The sequence below is a fragment of the Myxine glutinosa genome, chromosome 3 (assembly GCF_964187855.1).
Source record: "Myxine glutinosa chromosome 3, kmMyxGlut1.1, whole genome shotgun sequence".
NCBI classification, from domain to species: Eukaryota; Metazoa; Chordata; class Myxini; order Myxiniformes; family Myxinidae; genus Myxine; species Myxine glutinosa.
The window spans coordinates 32,034,077-32,053,894 of record NC_136263.1 but is presented as its reverse complement, the minus strand read 5'-3'; the positions used below and the strand labels follow the sequence as shown (position 1 = coordinate 32,053,894).

Here is a 19,818-nt window from a genome sequence, read left to right as displayed (position 1 = left end):
CAACAACAAGTGCTTTCTCAAGGAACTAATTTTCAAGCCAGCATTTATCTGCTTTCCTCTGCTTATGAATGTTCAAATATCTGCAGCACTTTTCACAAAGATTTGGACCAAAATCCTGGATAAATTTCCAAGTTTGGCACCATATGTTATCACTATAATCCTTCTAATGGGAGCTCTATAAATGCTGAGTCACCTACAGGATATCGGCTTGCGTCCGATCGGTTTATTTATTTATTTATTTTTGCATTGTATTTCGCATCATTTTGGATTGTATTTTCCAATGAATGATTTGTTTGATGTGATTCAATATGGCATGATATGTTCCTATTGTTTGACAGTTTCTGGGATCTCTATCTGAAGTGTCAGCATCTCTTGACCCTTCAAGTCGCACAGAGATCCTTCGGATCCTGGACAAAGCAAGGGTGAGTTTGTGTCCCGTAGATTACAAGTGAAAGTTGCATTTCTCAAATACATGCGTGTTCAAATGATCCCGATAAGATTTGCTTCTGGTGTCTGAGCTTACATACTGTCCTGTCACCAGCGATTAAGACTGCTGGATGACGAATAGCCGAACAGTTTTTATACTCCCGAGGCGACCAGCCGAAGATGATGGTTATTTTTGTCATTCGCGGGAATGAAGGAATGCCAAGTGTTTATCTGAACGGAACACACGGGTTTATTCCGAAACCACAAAACATGCAATCACCACAATAAATTCAACAAGAATGATTTTAATGTAAATAAATGAAGGAATGAAAATATCGAAATAAAAATGAGGTAAATTAATTTCCTAATGTGAGGATCCTCCACACAGATTTACAACACACAACAGGGGAATGATAAAATAAAATAAAATCCCTTTTTAGTGCACTTAGCTCTTCCCAACGAGTTACTCTGCCAGGTTGGCAGCTGGGGACGAGGCTCACAGCTCGATGTCCCTCTGGCGGGAACCCGGCACAAGATGGCGGCGGCACCGCGCTTGACGGCGCCACGAACATGAGGTGAGTTGTTGAGACCGGCCCTCTTTCGCTCTCCCTAGGACGAAAGGCACGGCCTTCAGTACACTCAAACAGTTGCAACCCCCTCCTTCACAGTGTCTCCAATGCAGCCCAGAGCTCCTCTTTCTCAAAAAGTGCGCACAAAAACCCCAATGCACAAAATGGCCAGCCTTCCTGTCCGAGCCAAGATCGAGAGAGAGACGCGCTCTTCTTCCTCCTCTTGAGAGCCAATCACCAAACGTCCCTCCCAGTTCGTCCCGCGCACAACCTCTGGGCTAATCATGTCCCTCAGGGGCGTGGCCTGTTTCCTATTAGGTCCTTTAAAGGCGGGGCTTAATCTGATCGGCTCTGCTTGACTTTTGTCGGTTGTTGTTGTTTAACGATTAATTTTATGGCCGGCCTTGTTAGCAAAACGTAAAGGGAAAGTTACAGAGGGAAAATCATGTACTGGGGAAAACGAATCTTGATCCCTTCACTAATTAGCACAACACCACCCCCACCCCCTCCCGTGTGGTGTACATATAAACAACCTTATGCTACAGTTTCCCTACTTAAGTACTTCGAGATTTCTCCTACACGTCCATGGTCCATGCTATAATTATACAATCCTACCTTTCCCTACGGTATCCTTTCATCTACCCCCATAAACGTAACACAGTCCCCCCCCCCCCCCCCCCACCCCCCTTCCCTCCCAGAACCGCAGCTCCTGCAAGGTTAAATGCAGGCGTTACTATTCCAGTCTTACCACTTACCGACTCACACCTAATTAGCCTATGAAATACATTAGGAGGGGCTGTGGGAAGTGAGCCGTAGCTAACTTATCTGTTCTCCTTAATGTTCTACCGCCTTAAACACAACAATTCAAATATTTACAAATGTTCTTTGGTTCCTAGCTCCTATCTCCTGGGGCGGGTAAGAATGGTTCAAAACCAACAACAAAAACCTACCTTATCAGACACAAACCATAGTCCAAACTCATCAACGTTTGTACAACCCCTTTTCCGCGACTGCGTTCCCCGGTGGATGCCACAATACCCAACGTTACCTGTGGAGCCATCCCAATTTGCCTAATCAAAAATTTTGCAGGCCCTGTCCTTCTGGTACAGTTTAGTGATATGGATCGGGTGGACCTTCCCCTCACACATTCACCCATAACACCAATATCCAAAGCATTCATTCCAATCCCTGCAAGACCATGGCATAATTCTTATTACACATATGTGTGATTCTCAATTAGATAGTGGGGAGTTCTTGCACAACCAAGATGGTGGAGGCACTTCAGGCTGTGGTGCCCGCAGTCCAAAAACAAGTCACTCGACTTCACGACTTCGTCACCCTCCCCCTCTCCCCCACCCCTTCAACTACTCGGACCCTGATAGCCAAACAGCTCCTTTGCTGTACATTCCACCTGAGAGGGTCTCCACTCCACACAGGCTCCCTTGGCCTCTCCTGGGTCACCAGGGGTCTCCATACCCACTGGTCACCCAACCAGACCCCTCTCCGACCGGTCCCCATTTCCAGACACCACTGGCTGCCAGGGACGCAGTCACCACTCCTCCAGAGCTTGATCCGTATCTGCGGACACACACATCTTCCCCACCCACAAAATCCCAAATGTCCTTCCCTCCCCCTGCTGCCATTCAATTCTCAAAGAACGGTAATGTGAGATAGTGGTTGTTCCTAACTGCCATGGCTTGAATACATGCTATGATCCACACATCCACACCTCCAAACACAACTCGACTCTTTACACATAACAGACATCAACCACAATACATTTTTGGTTTCTCAAACCGATCCACTTTCCGACCATTGGCGGTCACACTCGCCCGCTCCCATTACAATTACCCATGCCCCAATTTCTGAGCAAGACTGAACACTTAGGACAGTAAGCCACAAGGCACCTTACCTTAAGTGCAGGTCGTCGCAGGTTGGTCGGGTCCAAGAGGGTCATCCACCACTCCAAGTTTCCCTGATTTATCCATTATAATCCAATTGATCACAGGGCTCTCTTTCCAAGCCGAGAGCCAATAAATCACAGCGGATTTTATAAATCACTTGATTCTGGATTACATTCTCTCGCTGTTTGTACTTTGTGTTCTACGGTAACAATAGACAACATGATTTGTTTCTTCCATAAAAGGGGCTCCGTTTAATCAGCACTGACAAGTGAGAGAGGTAATTATTTAATTTATAATTCCAGCTACTCTTTGAAACTTCTCATGAAACTCCAGACATGGTGGTACATGGCAAGCCTCCTTTGGTCATGAGCCATGTAGCAGTGGTCGATGTGATGTGTGATCCACTGTCACCGGAAGTTGGAAAATTCAATTAATTTGTATGCTTGTTGGAAAAGGGGGCTTCGGAGGGGGGGAGGGGGGTGTGGACAGGGGGGAGACCATGAGAAAACGTGACAGAAAACTAGAAGTTTGAATGTTTTCATTATTCTTACTGTGGCTGTAGTTTAGGTTTATACTTTTGAATAATATAACCTACTGCCATCCTTATTATTAATATTATCTCCTCATCCCTTTAATTGTACCATACTTTCCTTCACTCCAGCACCATCGGAAGTTGCCCAGTTGGCCCGGACCGGAGCATGCTGCTGTTATCAGCTTATCGGCTCACAACCTGCGACTCGCTGCACGTGCAACAGACGTGCTTCTTGCTCGCATCTTCATTCATGACATCTCTGCAGTCTCGTATGTGCGTGACGATTCCCTCCATCTCGTCATTCTCAAGACTGGTGAGATTTACTGTGCAGCTCCTTCCTGTGACTTCCCGGTGTCCATTTTTAACACCAGGGCTTTGTGATTACTCTTTGTGGAACTGTTTGTTTTGCTATTTGCTGATCATTCATTAAGTTTATGTTGGATGTTTTATTTGTCAATTGTATTTTATTAATTTATTTAATACTGTACTGGAGTGAACACTGAGATAAGAGTTGGGCAACACAAGGAAAGAGTCCAACCAACAAACAATGATGCATAGCAGATCAGGACAAGGCATAGACAAAGGGCAAGATTACAGATATGCCAGCATGAATACACTATACACATGGCACACATTAAGCAGAAGAGGATCTGTGAATTAGGAGCATTCAGAGAGATGGCATAAGCGACCATGGTTAAAAAAAGTCGACATATGATAGTGTCTCTCGACCATGAAGGACTGGATGGAAAAGCAAGACTGGAAGGAATCAAGAAGACGATTACACAGATGGGAGAAAAGGGTTGACGAAAGAATGAAGGTGAGCAGTGAGACTAGATTTGTGAAGGGTAACAGGGTAAGATGGCGTTGCTGAATGAGTGTGTGTCACTTGGCGTGGCTGAGGATGGATAAAGGGTAGAAGAGGGGGGAACGATGTGAGACCAAATTTAAGGTACTACAGGACCACAGGTCCACCAACCAGTCTGATCTGAGTATGTGAGAATCTACAATAGGATAAAAAGCCGTCCCTGCATTTCATCATCATTCCAGAAAATATCAATTGCCCTCAGGGCTTTGATTTTCGTTGCCTCTCGGAGTGAACAAGATAAGATTCAGTAGCACCGGCCCGCTGTTGGGAGCTATAAATCAGACGCACTGCGAAAGAACACCCATTGTACCCTCAAGTGCTGATAACATCCATTGCTTTCTTTGCTCTCTTTAGAATTTCAATGCAGCGCCGAGGTCTTAGGAAAAACTTGGAGATGTGATTAACATATGATGCATAACTGCTAATAAAACAGAGGAATTCTACGATTATAATTTTTTTTGTATACATAGTTGAGACTCGTGGATGAGCTAGCACACTAAACGGAGCAGGAGGTAACAGACAAAACAAGGATGCAAAACACGCATACATGGAGAAGGAAACTCCACGGAGGGAAAACTGGAAGGAGGAGTGGAGTGGGGTTACCGAGGGTCGAAAAGATTATGGTTTAGGATTGGGGACAATCTGATGTGGTGAACTGTTGTGTTGAAGACCTGGAGGGAAGAATGACATTGAAGAGTGTGGAATTTGATGCCACAGCTGGGGGGGAAAAAAAAAAAAAAAAAAAAAAGGTCCACCAAATTAAAAATGTTAAAACTCTAAGGATGTCAAATGTTAAAATTCACGCATAAGGAAATTAATTGTGGTTTGCCCAAGAAAGATCATGGCTGATAGTGAGACCCAGGAGTTTGAATGATTGAACTTCCTCAAGAGGATTGTTAAGGAGTAGATGGGAGGGTTTGCCAGACGGTTCTTTCGGAGAGAGATAGTGATAGTGAGAGTGTGAGATTTGTCATGGGTACATTGATGAAAATGAGGGTTAAAAGATTTTAAGTTCGTTGCAGACAAGGAGTCAAAATTTTACTATAGGTTCACGGCCTGTGTGGGTGAGATACTCACGTGATTTAGGGGATCAGGCTGTAAGGGGAGAAGAGATGAAATGGGGACAGAAGGGTTGTCTCCTATCGGTTTTTCTACAAAGACACTGTTTAGATACTTTAACACATCATGAGCCATGTCCACCATAACATTAATCTTAAGCATAGGGATGGAAGAGGCACATGTTTCTGGCACAAACATGATCATTTGTCATGAGGCCTTTAAGTAAAGAGAAAACTGACAAATGTGCCATCAGGTTAGCCTGGCTGTAGATTCTGGTTCTTCTACGGATGTACTACGGATGTATCCTGGCGTTGACTTAGCGGTTAGGGTGCCAGCTTGGGATCCTAGGATCCTGGGTTCGAATCCCAGTGATCGCTGAATTAACACCAGGGGGGTTGACTCAGCCTGTCATCCTTCCGAGGTCGGCAAATTGAGTACCAGTTCACTGGTAATTCCCTGTGTGTCGCGAGAGACGACCAACAGGGTTGGCGGCAGGAAGGGCATCCGGCCATAAAACATTGCTTCAAAAAGGGGACCAAGGTGCCCGAAAAAGGCCAACCCCTGCTCTGCGGGGAAAAATGGCCTCTAAAGGTGGTTCTTCTACGGATGTACATACACATTTCAGGCATTGGTGAGTATTCAAGGTTTCCTTCTGTGTTGGCTTTCTGACTATGATGGAGGGATGCAGGTGGGAAAGAGGCAATGGGGTGGGGCGACACTTTGGAAGGCTGCAACACGGTAGAGAGTCACATGGGAAGATGCAACACGTGTTTCGTTGGTTGTGTTGCAGAACGGAATCACAACTTTGAGATTCCTTATTTTTTCTCAATTTTATGATTTTTCTTCAATCATAAATAGGGTTAGAAACCACAATATTGGGATATTTTATTAACTTCCTCATTGATTACAGTAGAAAGGGTTTTGATCGTCTTGTTTTGAAATTCACCAACACAAGTGGACCACCAGACCAGTCTTGTTTAGCTTTGTTGTTGTCCTATGTGTGATGCATGTTTAAGCTCCTTCATGAGGCTGTGCATATTCTTGTATTAAATTGTTATTGATGTTGTTTTGCCAAATTAAAATCATTTGTGCTCTTTGAACATGAATTTGCAATTTGTGGGTGGGTTCTACTTCTTTGACTTAAGTGCGATAGTAAACGTTTAAGACTAATAAATGATAAAAAATGGGGGGATTTTGTAATCGTGTCTGTCTGTGCGTCCGTCCGTCCGTCCGTCACGCTATCTCATCCTAAACGGTTGTGCAGAAATTCACCAAACGTGGTAGTTTTTCATTACCACATGGCAAGTAGGTGCAAGGGCAGTATAGTTTTTGGATCCACCCCCTGGGGCTGGGTCACAAGGTCAAATACCAAATAATGCAATTACGGGCACCTTTTAAACATTTTTAATGACACTTTGTGTATGCAAAAAATATTGCAAGACACATGGAATATGTAACGATTTTTTGAATTTTACCACCGGTTCATGTCCCAGGGGTCCGGACTTAGGATAACAGGGGTCAAAGCAGAAGATTTTTTTTTAAAACTCCAAATTTGATATTGGGTCGTTCTTGGTGGAACTGTTTGACATCTTTCAGCCTTGCTTTAGGTGGGAAGTATGGGGGATTTGCGATGCCGCGCCATCGACTTTGCTTGTGCAAAGAATGATTTTGTTACAAAAAAATGCACCTTTTAAAAAAACTTGGTGGAAAAAAAAACCGTTTTCAATGCTTGAAGGCTCAATGCAGAGTTTTCACCTATTATTGCATGAGGGGTTCCCGTTAATGCAGACCCTCTGCACTTGATGTCCAAGACCAAACGATCCTGCAACCTACTGCAAGCAGACAGCACTTGCTTATTTATCCATGCTCTAATAGCAGGAATACTTATTGCAATATAATATTCCCCAAAGGCCATTCAAACATGTTCTGAAACTGGCGGTTGGTTGGTCTGTGTGTGCAGGAATACAAGAAGGTGGGAACACGTTTCTTACAAATAAAACGGTTTACTGTAGTTTACTTAATATTTGCAGGAATTATCTTTCCCGGTTTTACTTTCAAGCCATTTTTACGGGAATTAGAATTTGCGGAAAATGTATGTCTGTATATATATTATCATTTGTGGATTACTGTCTTAAAATGTAGATTTTTTTTTTGTATACTTGGCGCAGCAGATGTACACCACGCCGCCATGGCCACTGTTGATGTCAATCTGCTAAAATGACACAATACACGTGCTTTGTGCATCATGGCCACATCAAAAATAGTGTTAAGACCTTAGTAAATTTTGATCAGCTATTAAAGTGTACCAAGTTTTCCCCTCCCTTTCCCCTTATCCCCTCACTCCCCCCCCCCCTCCCTTTCTCTCCCTCCTTCTTTTTTCTTCTGTGTTGGCAGAATTAGCTGTAAGATCAAGTATAAATTCAGCCTGGACTAAGTGGAAACAATGATGAAGCATAAACATTCCATTTTCTGTAAAAGTTAGTTTATAAAGCCTGTAACAGACGCAGGTATTGATGTGTGGAAGCAATACAAGTTTATGGATCCGGAACGGTGTTCTATGTCACTTTTCCCCACCCCATTCTCTCCACCCTCTTCACTGCCCCTCCCCTTTCTCTTCCCTCCCCTCCTCTCTCCCCTCCCCTCCTCTCTCTCTCCCCTTGCCCCTCTTAATATTCCCGTCAGTGAAGTGACCCTACGTTGCCCGGCAACGCCTAATACCTTTACTAGTACCAGTAATTGATAAAATACAAATTTCATTTTTGCATGACAGGAATTGTAGTAGTCAGGATGTGCCATTGTTTGAAGAAGGCAGGCAGCTGGTGGAAGAACAGACAAATAGCTGCTCGTGATTTACTGATGTCAGGATCAATCAGTTTTATTGTCCTGAGCTTGATGAATGTTCATTGATGTGCATGGTGTTTAGTTTAATATTCTAAGAACATTCTCCAACTCTCATGGTTGGCAGATGTTGGTATAAATGCAGAAAGCTGCGTTTTCATAAACCCATTTCCTTTTAAATTTGATTGTTTCTGTGTGGGGCCCAAATATGAAAGTCTATTTTGTCCCAAATATTTCGTTATCCCACGTCTATAGTTTATCCGTACGCCATATTGTCACCTGAATGGGATGCCCATGCCTATAGGTTATTCATGTTGTAATAAGTGCAATTTGTGTCGTGGCTTTCCTTGTCTTTAACATAGGTGCACTAGTTAAGGTCTTCGTGTTATTAGTTATATTAAGAGTATTACGCAGGTGGAACAGCGAGCACTGAAAACCATCAATAACTTGTATTAAAAGATCGATGTTTAAATATATAAAGGAGGTTGTATTCAATATAATGATTATTATGAATGATTTTTCATGGTTGCAGGTTGGGGAGGATCAGAATTGATGGAGCAAGAGATTTTGCAGTCTCAGCTCTCACGATCTTCATCACAGCTGGGAACAGGATGCAGACCAGAAAGATATTGCAATCTTGTAGTTCTTTCAGTCGATAGCAAAGTGAGTTTTTGGCTTTTGTCTGCTGTCGACATCTTTTTCTACTTTTACGTTTGCTTCTTTTTTTTTCTTCTTTTTTTTGCAATATCGATGAATTCAACTAATTTGTCCACTCCTCACGCCCCTCTGCCCCGCCCCCTCCCCCTCTCAAGCCCACCTTCTTCTTGCTCACCATCTTTGGGGATTTTTCAAACTTTGTTTTCAAGGAAAGATATTTTAATTCTAGCAGTATTCAATTGAATAATAGGATCAATTGAAGTTAATAAAGGATCAATTGAAGTCCACTAGCACCTATTGCAATTCATAGATCTACCATGCATAAAAACCACCAATCAAATATGAGCATAAAGTCATGTTCCTTCATGGAAAATAAAAGAAAACGCACCACATTTTTCTTTTCTGAAAAAAACAAAAGAGAGCTGTAGATAGCTATGGTGAAATAATGCTCTTTGGGTGGTATGGCAGGTAACCCGAGAGGGTTCCCGGCACCTTTATTCTATTCCTAAAGCCGAAAACCAGTATATGAAGTGCTTCCTTTGAAGGTGAGCCAGAACAAATCGGTGGGAAGGAAGAGTCGGTATTTTGACGACCGAGTGTGCCTTTAAAAATATCGCTAAACCAAAAATGTATTGTTATAGAAATCATTGCAAAAATTACTTCTGTCATTAAAATTACTTCTCTCCGTCTGTCTGTCCCACCTGTGGTTTTCCAGACTTTTTTTTACGATACCCTTTAACATATTCAACTGAAATTTGATACATGGCTTCATTATGATAAGTTCCAGAAGAAATTTGAGTTTTGTGGCGTTTCGCCAATTTTTCACGGAGTTATGCCATTTGTGCTTGGAACAAGAACATTCATTGGGACCGGTTGGGGACATGTATTGAAAAGCAATTCTCTCTCTTGTTTTATTGTTATGACTCTACGCATGTGAAACGAAAAGCGGGGGTTAGGCAATTGATTCACTTTGCCTGTCTGTCCACAAATGTGAGTTTATGATCAAGGAACAAATTCATTTCAATTGAATGTTATACGAGGTTTTTTTTTTTTTTTTTTTGTGTATACAGAGTCGAGGCTCGTGAAAGAGCTAACATTTATCAAACAAACAAATCAAACAAACAAGCAAACAAAGTATATAAAAAGGGGAGCGGTCTACAAGATGGGGAGAGAAGGGGAGGAAGCACACAAACACAACATTTGAGAGCAGGGACATCGGGAGATGTTTTTGGAGGGAGAGGGCCTGGGGGGAGGCAGGATAGGTATAAAACGCAAGGACACCAAGGACTTCCAGGAAAGAAGTCAAAAGTCACCTCAAAAAAGTGGATTTGGGGTGAAATTAGTGGGGGTAGAAAAGATCAAGGTTTTGTTATTGGGGAAGATGAGAGATGGTGGTGAACAGCCGTTTTAAAGACCTGGAGGGAGGAGTGGGATTGAAGAGAGTGAGGGAGTTTGTTCCAGAGGCGGGAGAAAAGAGGGATGAAGGAGTGAAGGTGAGCAGAGAGTCTTGATTTTGGCAGTTTAACCATAAGAGGGTTGCAGGCAGATCTTATGCGACCTGCAGGAATATTTGGGGGACAGAGCCCAGAGAGAGCTGGGGGAGAAAGGCCGGAGAGGAGTCGGTAGAAGACAGAAAGACCACCAACCTGCCTGCGGTGATTAAGTGAAAGGCCCTCGGAGATAGCGTCATCGCGGGAGATTCCAATGATTCTGAACGCTTTGGTTTCAACAGCGTGAAGACGAGCTAGGTGTGAGGCAGGAGCACCAGCCCAGAGGGGAGAGCAGTACTCCATTGAGCTGCGGATGAAAGCCTTTTATGTGGTGAGGAGCTCAGGTGTGCCAAGGAAGGACTTCGCACGACGGAGGATGCCCAGTCGGCGACTGGCTTTGGAGGCCAGCTTGGAAATGTGGTTTTCCCAGGAAAGATCATGGCAGATAGTGAGACCCAAAAGCTTGAGTGACAGAACTTCTTGGAGAGGATTATTCAGAAAGTAGATGGGAGGGTTGTCCAGTCGGTCTTTTCGGAGAGACATCGTAAGAGTGTGAGATTTGTCAGGATTGAAAGACATGGTCCACTTGTTTGCCCAGTCTGTGATTTTGTCCAGGTCTGCAGAGAGTGAGGAGGCTGCAGACTGCCGATCTGAGGGATGAGGAATGGAGCGGCAGAGCGTGGAGTCATCAGCAAAGAGATAGAGAGGATTTTCAAGAGAGTCAGAGAGATCATTGATGAAGACCAGAAAAAGCACAGGGCCCAGAACACTGCCTTGGGGAACTCCAGCCTGAACAGGAAGAAGAGATGAGAGAAACCCATTCAGGGCCACACGTTGACGACGACTAGAGAGGAAGTCCGCCAGCCATGCGTGGAGATTTCCATGGATACCAAAGGAGGAGAGTTTGGTGAGCAGAGCGGGGTGCCGCTCTGAGGATTCATTTTGGATTCATTTTGCACATTAATTTTGCACATGAATCAGAAAACAAACCTGAGGTTTAACTGTACTTTGGCTCTAAATTCGTCCCGATTGAGATAATTATTATTGAGATAATAATAATGAACATATGGAGAGAGGGGCGAGATAATATTTTTACTCTGTCAGACAAAAATGGAAATCATTCCAAGCAGGAAACCTACTGTTTTTAGGTCGTCTCATCTCGATTCTTAAACAGATGATGTTGACATTATAAAATGGGTCATGATGTCCGGATGTCTGTCCTGTCGCCTTTATGCAAATTTTATTTTTATGCAGAAGGTGAGCCCTTCTGGTCATCCGTCCGTCCATTAACTTTTTGCTGTTTTTGCTACTCCTCCCTTGTCACCCAGCTGATTGTTCTGAAACTTTACAAATGAAAACAAGACAGTAGTCCGCACAATCGCTCGGGCTTTGATTTTTAGATTTCGGATCATGGTGGTAGCACCAATGTTGGACATGGGGTTACCCCCTGAAACTTCGGATCCCTACCAGTCCATTATTTACCAACTGATTGTTCTGAAATTATATAAGGCCCTTCTACTTGATGGTCCACAGGATCACTCGGGCTTTGATTTTTCAATTTTGTAGCAGGGGAATCAGGGGGTCTTATAGAGGCGGTCCCCCAAAATCAGCAGAGGCCTGAAATACAACCTCGAGAGATGACCGTCAGCGCACTCGGTACTATTTTTTTTGAGGACCTCACAAAGAACACAAAATAACATGTAATGTGTTAAATAAGGTGGTGTAAAAGATGCTGTGACAATGGTGATAAACTTCCGTGAAAAGTTTTTTTTTCTTCAACTGTTAAAATTTTTATTTTATTTCAATTGGATAATATACTTAACCACCGTAGAACACAAATCATCTTTTGGCACTTTCAAAAACCTGTATAAATTCAGCCTGGACTAAGTGGAAACAATGATGAAGCATAAACATTCCATTTTCAGCACTTAGTCAAAATATTATGACATTTTACGTCATCTCAACCAATCAAATTTGTCACTCCTTGTGTCAGACCCTCACATGTCCCTTTTTTCTCTCAAGACTTTTGTGGGGTATGGTATTCTATGAAGTCTTTATTCTTTTCTCTTATTTTTCAAGATTAAATACAAAAATTAATGTTCCTGAACTCAATTCAATTTCGAAAAGGTCAGATGTTCTTATTACCTTGGAGATGGAGGAATCGAGAGGAGCAGAATTAGCCGTTAGATCAAGTATAAATTCAGCCTGGACTTAGTGGAAACAATGATGAAGCATAAACATCCCATTTTCTGTAAAAGTTAGTTTATAAAGCCTGTAACAGACGCAGGTATTGATGTGTGGATGCAAAATGTGGGGTCTGCGGATTGAAGTTGTAAAAATAATGGCAAAAAAAAACTGAGAAGAGAATGATACGATGGATGGACGGGTTTCTTTGAATGAAATAATCTGAATGATGAACAAATTTCAAGTGCTGACTAGTTTTAGGTTTTAGGTTTTAAGACTATTGATGCGGCATCATGCCAAGAAAAGCTGGGAAATTGGAAAATAATTCTGAGATTGATTTATTGTACAATAGTATCGTATTTTGAGCAAGCTATCCATCTTCAAACTGTTATCGGCCCCCGTTGTTGGATCGAGGGATCTTTGTCAAGGTAGGCAGAGGTGATTGAACATCTCAGATCTGTGAATTTGTGCAATTGTGTGTTTATTTTTTCATGAGTTGAGCTCACTTTGTGTTTTGAGTGTGTCAAGCCATATGTTTATATTTAACTCCATCACCGAAGGTGGATGTGGGTTATGTTTTCACTTTTGTCTGTCTGTCTGTGAGTAGGATATTTCAAAGATATGAAAAGATTTTGATGAAACTTGGTGGACAGGTTTTGGTGTATCACAATGATCAATTGATTCGATTTTGGTGAAGATCCAGATACGGATACGAGAGTTTTTAAAGTTATTTTTCACCATTAAGAAACGGGGCCAAAAACAATATATCGCACGATATCTCAAAAAGTTGTGGACGGATTATGACAAAACTAAGTGAATAAGTTGAGTAGGTGACAAGAACAAGCTGATTAGATTTTGGTTAAGCTCCGGATGCGAATCCGGCCTATCAGTGGGATACAAAATGTAAACTGTTCAGCCTGGCAGAGGTATGCACTCTACCGAGTGCCGTTGTAGTACTTAATTTGTATTATTGTTACTTGCAAAATCGAAGATTTTTCAAGTATATTGATTGGTCTTGTGCGTTATTACTTGGGAAAAAAACTTTTTTTTGACAAGCATGTTCATCTCTCTGGTTTGTGTGTCTTTGTGTGTGGGTTTGTCTGTCCACTCATTTATACTTGACTACAGGTCACAATTTTAAACCGATCTTCACGAAACTTAACCAAATGGTAAACTGGGTAATAAGGAGCCTATTGATTTTGAAGTCAAAGGTCATCTTGAGGTCAAATTTCTAAAATTGTCATTTTTCATCAGATTGGCTAAAGATTGAACAGCATTTGCATATTGAGTCAACAAATTGGGAAACCAACTATTTTTAAGGTCAAAGGTCAACTCAAGGTCAAACTTGTAAAATCATCAATTTTCATCTGAAAAATCATCAATGTTAATCCGATTGACCCAAGCTTTGATTAATATCGTCAATTTTAATCTTAATGAAATGGACAATTTGTTGTATCCATGGCAACTTGTTTATTTTGGGGGAAGGGTGGATTTTGCAAGTATTGTGCTCTGCATGACATCTTCTTGTTTTGAGTATTCTTTGATAATGTGTAACAATCATCATCATAATACTTGTTGCCATGGAGTGATTCTCATCACACAATCTGTTATTCCATACCTTAATTGATTGTTTTATTTTCTATGGTTTAGATTGTACCTGTTTGACTTCTCTCTTGGTTGCTGCTCCATGTCATTATTTCATTGCCCCAATTATTTCCACGTTCTCGTGGCGTTGTTCGGCGAAAGCTTGGCCCAAGTCTTTCATTCACACTGGATGGCCCAGCCTGACGTTTGACGAAGTAGGCCAGCGCAGTGTCCAGGGTTTTGGCGGTAGCTCTCCTGCTCTTTGCGAAGGACAGCGTAGGATATTTAAACAAATGCCGGCAGACTGGTTTACCATTCATCTGAGGGACTGCACTTTTTTTTTTTTCTTGATCTTGCCTTTCTGCCAACCCTTGGGGATTACGTATGAATAGTAATTTGAGAATAAATGAATCTGCTTGAATTTGTGAAAATTAACATTTAATTCCCATCATGTTGTGGTGACTTTACCAAACCAATCAGTGAGGAAATATAATGTAGAGTTTTCTCTGGGCCTCAGGGAAATAATAGAGTGCAGGCCTCCACAAGTATGAATGCACATTAACAGGCAATCCCTGAGAACATCCCACTTCTCTAGAAAAACAAAACTGATTGTAGTTTTTCCTTTGGATGACTGATGCCAGAACTCAACTATAAGCTATGGAAGTTAGAGCAATCGAGTCGCGTTCTCCGTTTCCCTGGATTAATTCTCTCCCTACCCTCGTGCAGCCTGCAGCTGAAGAGCTGTGCTCCATCATCAGTCAGATTTTTCAAGTAGTCTACACAGAATCTACCATCGATTTCCTGAACAGGGCTATCCTTGACGGATCCTCGACACCAACTAAACATTCATCTGTCAACAGTGGTGAGTGTGTTTCGAGTAGTGCTGGATGGAGAATAAAATTAATTTATCAACACATCAATTTGAATCACAGACAAAAATTTTAAATGGCCTAAATAACTATAGCAATAATTTCTCTACTAGGAACTATTTGATTCTTGATTTTGTTCTTCTTCTTTTTTTGAGCTAGTTATAAGAATGGTTCAAAATAAACAATTGGCATTGTTGGTGTGCAAAATATATTGTTTGGCATCCGTCTAGCTTTGTCTGTCCCTAACACACCCTGGTTAATCATTCCTGCAGCCTATTCCAGCAGAGATGTGAAGAAAGATGAAGACCCTGAGAGCTTTGCGTAAGTGTTTATTGGAATACGTTTTCACTTATTGACAAGAATATTTGCTCAATTTTTTTGAAGAGTCTAATTCCAAAAGGTGATAATTGCCAATACACATTTTTGGGAGTTGCTGGAAGTTTGGCTGTTATATGGTAGTCGTACTTCCTGGTAGGGTTTGTTAGGGGCAGAAGGAGTAACAGCAGGAATTAAAGAGTAAAAAAAAAACTAAAAAAACACTGATTGCTTCAATCTGCATGATGTAAAAGTTGCAGGCCTTTTTTTATTTGACCTATTTTGTGAGTGACACCAGTGATATTTGAAGAATTGAAGAGTGTCGGAGAAATGCAGTCGTACAAAGTCGTACAAAGTCGTACGAGTATTCTCGTACAAAAGATTACGCTATTGTATCGCAACTATCTCCTGGCAGTTTGGTAAACATAAATCGATGTAACAATCATCGTCATCATTATCTGTCTTCTTGAGAAGTTTTGCCACTTAATCTGCATTCACACGTACCATTTTGAAGGGTAATGACCAGTAGCAAAAAATAAAAGACAAGTGGTACTCGGCCCACGATCTCCCGTTAGCAATGACCTAATACCAATGTCGATTCGGTGCTAAAAGAATCCTACGAGATATCTCGTACCCAGCATACGGAATTGAAAATCTTGCCCCACTAACAGCACAGTTTCCCAAGCATTGCATAAGAAATACACTTAGATTTGCTCATGGAAGAGTAAAATTTGAAAATAAAGTATATGCACATGCATGCTTGGCAAATGGGAGTCGTGTGTATTGTAAGAGTTGGCAGTCAGCGTGTTCATATCCAAAGACAAAGTAACTCTTAAAAAAAAAAAAAAGAAGTTGTTAATTAAATACCTCTCGAAATAGATGTTCGAGTAATGTGAATTTATTTTATGGATTGCTATTATATTGTCATTTTCTAAGCTAGACTGATGTAGTGTTGATATTTGATTGATGGAACTCCCGTTTGATCGAAGCTCTTTGTTTCGTGTGACAAGAAGCTGTCTAGACAGATGGCGACCGTCTCAGTCTGCATTTAGCCACCAATACCATGATTGGGTGCTTTCAATATTCAGGCTTTTGTTCATGTGGAGAGTAAGCAGTTATTGATTATTGTAGAGCCATGCACCAGAATTGAACAGGCCTTCATCATTAACCAGCTTTATTGAATACTGAAGGATGCGATGCTTTGCGTTCAAGCTGTTTTATAAGCCTTGGAATTGAAAAGGTTGTGGAGGTGCGAGTGGCGGAGTGAGGCCTACACAATAATAGTTTGTTTTGAAATTTGTGATATATTTGTTAACTTCAACCACAACACTCGAGTTGTCCATAATTGGTTGTGAGTAACCTTTCGATTATCCCTCCCTCTCCCAATTTTAATCTCTGAAAGTTACCGTTTGATTGACAGTTTAATAGTGCACAATGATAACTTACTATGATCTGTTAATATTTACCGCACTTGCTGCTTACTTACGCATGATCCGCCCTGCTGTCCCTACTTTCTCATTTCCCCAATGACGCGATGCTTGCATTATATTAACATTGATCTTCCTTCAGCCTCTCAGCCATACTTTAGCCCATTTTAATTTCCTCATTAGAAAACGTTTTGTCTAATGCAAGTTGGATGCCAAAAAGGGAGTGTGGTACAATTATATTTGCACCAGTGCACCAAACAATAATTACTTTAGCTGCTCCATGGTGCAATTGACCAGAATCGGCCGTGTAATGGTTAGAGCATCCGCTCCGAGTCTGGGAGGCCGGTGGTTCAAACTGAGTCGTAAGAAAGACTTTAAGAATGGTAGGTGCTTCTTTCTTGCTTGAAATTCAGCATTTATAAGGATAAGAGCATGGACCATGGGGAGGAGGAAGTTTCTTCTTGGGAAATGCCCTGCTGAGTGCGGTGAGAAAGGTGGCGCCATTGTTGTGGTGGCGCTGGTAGTCATAGTGACCCGGAAGTGACGGCACTTCCCCCAAACTCTGTGGTTGTTTGTCTCATCTGACAGTCACTTGTGTGCACGAGCGCATCAGCTCCACTGTGAGCCTTGTATTTTGTAAACCAAACAAATTGGTAGTCGTTTGGGTGTGAAGACGGGAAGAGGTGTTGGAGATGAAACTATTTGTGGATTTATTTGGCTGTCTGCAATTTATACACTTCAACAAGTCGTAATGGTGGTATGGGTGAATTAGCTCGCACTATTGGCACCCCTTCTGGTGCATGTACCAACAGAACAGAATGCAAGTACGAAAGCGGTGCCGGGGATATATCTCCCCCATCGACAAAGATCCAACATAAAGACGGCTCTGGGAACGGAACTTTCATCCCTCCAGACACCCAAATGCTGGATGAATACATGACGACGGTGAGTTCCTTTTTGATATTTTAATACAAAATTATGGGTTCAAATTGTATAGCGGTGCAATTTTTCTTGATGAGATCGGTGCTGTGATGAAATTAGTCCGTTCATGATTAAAAAGGTCCTTTTATATTTTTCATTTTTTCTTCTGAGCACTCTCCAACCCCAAACTCAAACGTATCTCCTGCAGTTACGGACCAAGCTCTCCACGCAGGAGATACAGGAGTTTGCCACACTGCTCCGTGACTACCGTACGGGTTCTTCAATCCAGGAGTTCTGTCAATGTCTACGGCAGCTTTATGGAGAAAGCCGGAAGGTCTTGCTGCTCGGTGAGACTTTCCATTTATGAATGAGGAAAAAAAGAAAAGGTGTTTGCAAATCATCTTCTGGGCTGACAGGATGTGCTGGAGCAGTGGTTCCCAAACTTTTTTGTCCACGACCCAAAACTTGAAATCGCATTCGCCTCGTGAACCAAGTGGTACCGGTACCTACTTGTTTGTACATATATAAATACGTACATAAAACGTTGTTGGAGAAAATGCTTTCAATGTGAAACCCACCTCAAAAACCAGGATATTGCGGAGGTGTTTTCAAGTTTGTGCCGTTGACCCTGGGTTTGAGAACCCCTGGCCTGGAGGTACCCACACTCTTCTCTAAGCGGTCGAGCCTGGGTTTGTATCTCGACCCAGCTATAAACTTCCATCCCAGTGTTTCACAGGCAGGGTGATTCATCAATGTGACTTTCGTTGCGTCGTCCCTTGGGTGGATGTTAAACTGGGCATTCGTTTGTGGACATTAAAGATCCCACGGTGTCCTTCGCGAAGAGTAGGCGTGCTATCATTGGCATGATGAACAAATTCCAAATTCTGTCTCTAACCTACAGAGGGCATTGCAACAGCAGCACAGCTGTGACCTCAGCCAATGATGTTACCCCGCAGCCTTGTGCTGCATCCAAACAAAGAAGCGCATGTGACTTTTTTCAGAAAACCGTTCCTTTTGATTTTTCTAGTCTTTGTACACAGCAATGTTATGAATAGAAGGCAGCACCTGACAATTTATCACAATTTATTATTTTTTTAACCTTGTGTATGAAAAAGATTTGGCCTCCCACCAAATAACTCCCTCCCAACTTTCTTTCTCATGCTTATATCCAGGAATGCGTGATTTCATCCCCGAGAAGGACAGCCAGCACTTTGAGGCATTCCTCGAGACGGTTGGCGTGAAGAATGGTTGTGGCATCATAACGGACAGCTTTGGTCGTTGCAAGCGGACACTAAGTAATACATCAACCTCCACAATCAATGGCAGGGGCAGCGTGGGTGCTATCGGCGGTATGGAATCGCCCTTGATTCTTCCTGATGCTGACGACTGGGATCGCAAGATATCTGACATTAGTCATGACCTTGAAAGCCTGGGATTTTCTGTGGACCTGAAGGCCTCGTGACAGTTGCTTTTTGTGTGTGAATGTTTTCCTTCTCTCTTTTTTTTCTCGAAAATTTGAAGGGAATTTTTATTTTGAGTGATTTGAGGTCTACGGAATGCTCACATCGCCAGCACAAAACTAAAAAGTTATTCTTTGCTGTGATACAAGGTGTTTAGACACGAGAGGAGGCCACATGCCCCATCCACCCTGCGCTATATTCAAACCCCGTTAACCCTATCAATTTGCGTGTGACTTTGTGCTTCTCTGTCTCTTTCGACTGTATAGACTGACTGAGCATGATGCGCACTGACTGCTTATACACCACCAAGATAAATAACTTGATTTTACTTTTTGGCTATCGATTAGTAAACCCAGTCAGCCTTTGCATTCGAAACGGGCCACAGGTTTATTGAAGTTACACGAGTAGGTCAAAGAGCGACGTCTGTTCAATATTCTTTTTTTTAAATGATGCGTAGACTATGAAGAATTTAAATTATTTTTCTGCTTTGGTTGCTTTGCTGTTCGTTAAGCTCACTCGGATTCAAGACACCTTTTTATGCAAATAAGTAGCTACATCCAACATATCTCGAATCCAATATGTTGTGGCGGGCTACTGTTTTATGAATTTATTTATACCGAACATCAAGACTGACACTAAATGTCCTGTTATCGGGCCTTCTTCAGCTTTCACAGCAAAGTGCGGGAGATTGTAGCTTTAGAAGGATTTTGATATTTTT

The 19,818-nt window shown here is 42.1% G+C and overlaps 1 protein-coding gene across 1 annotated transcript in view; it reads left to right on the top strand.

The window, feature by feature from the left end:
* Window positions 1-19,428, top strand: part of CCM2 (CCM2 scaffold protein) — a 50,915-nt gene extending 31,487 nt beyond the window's left edge. The window contains exons 3-10 of the mRNA XM_068111132.2: window positions 339-422; window positions 3,561-3,744; window positions 8,726-8,856; window positions 14,835-14,970; window positions 15,250-15,298; window positions 17,532-17,664; window positions 17,849-17,987; window positions 18,813-19,428. Of these exons, the coding sequence (XP_067967233.2) occupies window positions 339-422; window positions 3,561-3,744; window positions 8,726-8,856; window positions 14,835-14,970; window positions 15,250-15,298; window positions 17,532-17,664; window positions 17,849-17,987; window positions 18,813-19,102 (1,146 nt within the window). The 3' untranslated portion in view covers window positions 19,103-19,428. The remainder of the gene's footprint in view (window positions 1-338; window positions 423-3,560; window positions 3,745-8,725; window positions 8,857-14,834; window positions 14,971-15,249; window positions 15,299-17,531; window positions 17,665-17,848; window positions 17,988-18,812) is intronic.
* The last annotated feature ends 390 nt before the right edge of the window (window positions 19,429-19,818 follow it).